Source organism: Kryptolebias marmoratus, linkage group LG7 (assembly GCF_001649575.2).
Source record: "Kryptolebias marmoratus isolate JLee-2015 linkage group LG7, ASM164957v2, whole genome shotgun sequence".
In the NCBI taxonomy this organism is placed as follows: Eukaryota; Metazoa; Chordata; class Actinopteri; order Cyprinodontiformes; family Rivulidae; genus Kryptolebias; species Kryptolebias marmoratus.
This window is the reverse complement of record NC_051436.1, coordinates 22,258,801-22,261,414: the sequence shown is the minus strand read 5'-3', so window position 1 is coordinate 22,261,414 and position 2,614 is coordinate 22,258,801. Positions and strand designations below refer to the sequence as shown.

At 40.1% G+C, this 2,614-nt stretch overlaps 1 protein-coding gene across 1 annotated transcript in view; it reads right to left on the bottom strand.

The window, feature by feature from the left end:
• Positions 1-2,365, bottom strand: part of zgc:162171 (uncharacterized protein LOC565931 homolog) — an 18,666-nt gene extending 16,301 nt beyond the window's left edge. The window contains exon 1 of the mRNA XM_017436434.3: positions 1,855-2,365. Within this exon, the coding sequence (XP_017291923.1) occupies positions 1,855-2,047 (193 nt within the window). The 5' untranslated portion in view covers positions 2,048-2,365. The remainder of the gene's footprint in view (positions 1-1,854) is intronic.
• Between the last annotated feature and the right edge of the window lie 249 nt (positions 2,366-2,614).

Genomic DNA, 2,614 nt, shown 5'->3' with positions numbered 1-2,614 from the left:
TTAATATTAAAATCTAACACTGAATTAGTGTTAGTAAGTGTTAAATTATTAACTCCAGCAGATTTGATATTTGACACTTTATAAGAGTTAAGGTACCAACTCTCCAAAAAGAGTTAAATTAACACTTTCTGGTGTGGACCCATATAGACACTTTAAAAGTGTTGAAATCAAATCTGACAGTGTTAATCTGGGCCTCCTGGATTTGCTGTGTAGGGGCGCCAAAGTGATGACGGAAAAAATATTGGGCAGCACGACGGCTTAGTGGTTACACAGCAAGAAGATCCTGGGTTCAAACCCCAAGTTGGACCTGGGATCTTTCTGTGTGGTGTTTGTGTGGGTGTGCTTCAGTTTACACTGGCAGTCTGAAAACCTGCATGTTAGGCTGCCTTCAGGCTGCCTTTTTCTCACTCGAAAAAGAGATTGGTAATCTCAGTGGGACTTGCCTGGTTAAATAAAGGTTAATGATAAAATAATAAAATTTCTAGTCTGTATTTAACAGCTGTTTGTGAATGTGCAAATGAGATTATCAATAACAGAAGCGCATCATTGATTAGGCCCCCCTTTGCTCCTTCACCTCCTCTCTTGTTGAAAATTACTATAAGTTATGTCTAAATTCAGTCTTAAATTCCATCACAATATTTAATATTAAAGCTACTCACTGTAATGTCATTAAAACTGAAAAAAAATCATTAAAAAAATCATAAAGTAATAATCAAAATCTGCATTATTTTGTTCTGATATCATCGATTAATGTGTCCTTAAATTAAAAATTTATGAGGAAAGTTTGTAACTAGCTACCACTACTATGAGTGTTTACCTACGAAAACAGATGAAATGACAGAAAATAGGTCAACAATAGTAACGTCCATGGAAGAGCCATTTGGGATGGAATATTCCAACAATTTTGATGTGTTGGTATGTATTTATGCTCAGATTAATTAAGTAAAATATGTAGATAATTTTATAGAACAATCTAGACTTAAATAAACTTGAAAACGGGGTGTATTTCATCCTTTCTTCTGGAAAACATAACAAGAGACAAATTTGCATGAAATGCCTCCCTTCAGATAATTCAGACTCAAATTTGTTGTCACTAAGAGCCAACGTTTGTCTGGCCTAATCCAATCTAGTAGGCAACCTTTGAGCAGCTTATGATCGCATCACAGAGATAAACTAAGACTAGAGTTAAAGGTAAAAAACAAAACAAAACAGTAAACTTACTGGTCTAATGGAAGTTTTGCAAGACTGCTTTTAGTTTGAATTTTGCCCCGATATTTATTCTTGACAGGTGTCTCTTTTTCGCTTTTGTTCAGCAGCAGACTCACACTTATATTTTCACACCATCCTTGTTTACCTACACAGACTAATGTAGGACAGTCATGTGACATGTGACTCAAGCTTCCATGTTATTCTCAGCAAATTTCTGCTTTGTTTACATTGAGTGCATGCCCACATTTCAGAATTGCATATCGATATATCTGGATATCTACTGGAGTGAACACGTTTTAAACTGTACCACTGAATCCTATAGTTCCTGATAACTTTTTCTACGTTTGATTTTATAGGTTGCAAAGAGGACCTTTAGGTATGAATACTTGTCAACTAATCTAAAAATGTAAAATGTTGTATTCCAAAACTCAATCTACTCAATCTAATATTTGATCATATCTCTTATTTATGAACAGACAGTGTTTATCCTGAATATGGCTGAGCCTTTTGTTTTACAAACTCTGCCTTTTATTGGACTTTCAGCAGCTGGATTTCACTGAGCAGAACGTCAGCCATTCCCCAAACACAGACGTTTGTTATCACTCCAGCAGGATGTAGGTCAGAACGAGGGAAATGTTTCCTCACCGGCGATGTCCCACAGCTGCAGCCGAACCACCGTCTGCTTATCCCAGTTCAGCACCTTGAGGGCGAAGTCCACTCCGATGGTGGCCCGGTAGTGCTGGGAGAACACCTGATGCACGTAGCGCTTTATGATGGAAGTTTTGCCCACTCCCAGGTCGCCGACGACCAGAACTTTGAGAAGGCGCTCGCGCTGCATCGCTTCCAATTAGTGCGGACTGAGCGCGAGGAACAGCTGGAGCACGCGGAGGGCTGGACCGGAGTCAGGACCGGAGTCAGGACCGGAGTCAGGACCGGGGTCAGGACCGGAGTCAGGACCGGAGTCAGGACCGGAGTCAGGACCGGAGTCAGGACCGGAGTCAGGACCAGGCATGGGAGAAGAGCGGCTCAAAAACACATCATTACTCCCGAGAGTCGAAAAGTCCTGAAATGTATTTCTTCTTTCAAGTTTTCAAGGCGTTTAAAGAAAAAGAAGAAACAAAGGCTGCGGTCAGGGAGAGGATCTGCAGGTCAGTCTGAGGAGGTGACAGCTCCAACTGGCAGCACTTTGTCCCGGATAACCACGCCCCCACACCGTCCGTGTATGTGTGTGTGTGTGTGTGTGTGTGTGTTAGTTATGCTCAATAACTGACAAACTCCCCCAAAAAGTGCTTTAACAACATAAGCACACCATTCAACATAAAGTCGAATATGTTGCTTCAAGGTAAAAAACAACAACAACCAAATGTCTTAAAATTGTAAAAAAAAAAAAAAAAAAAAAAAAAAA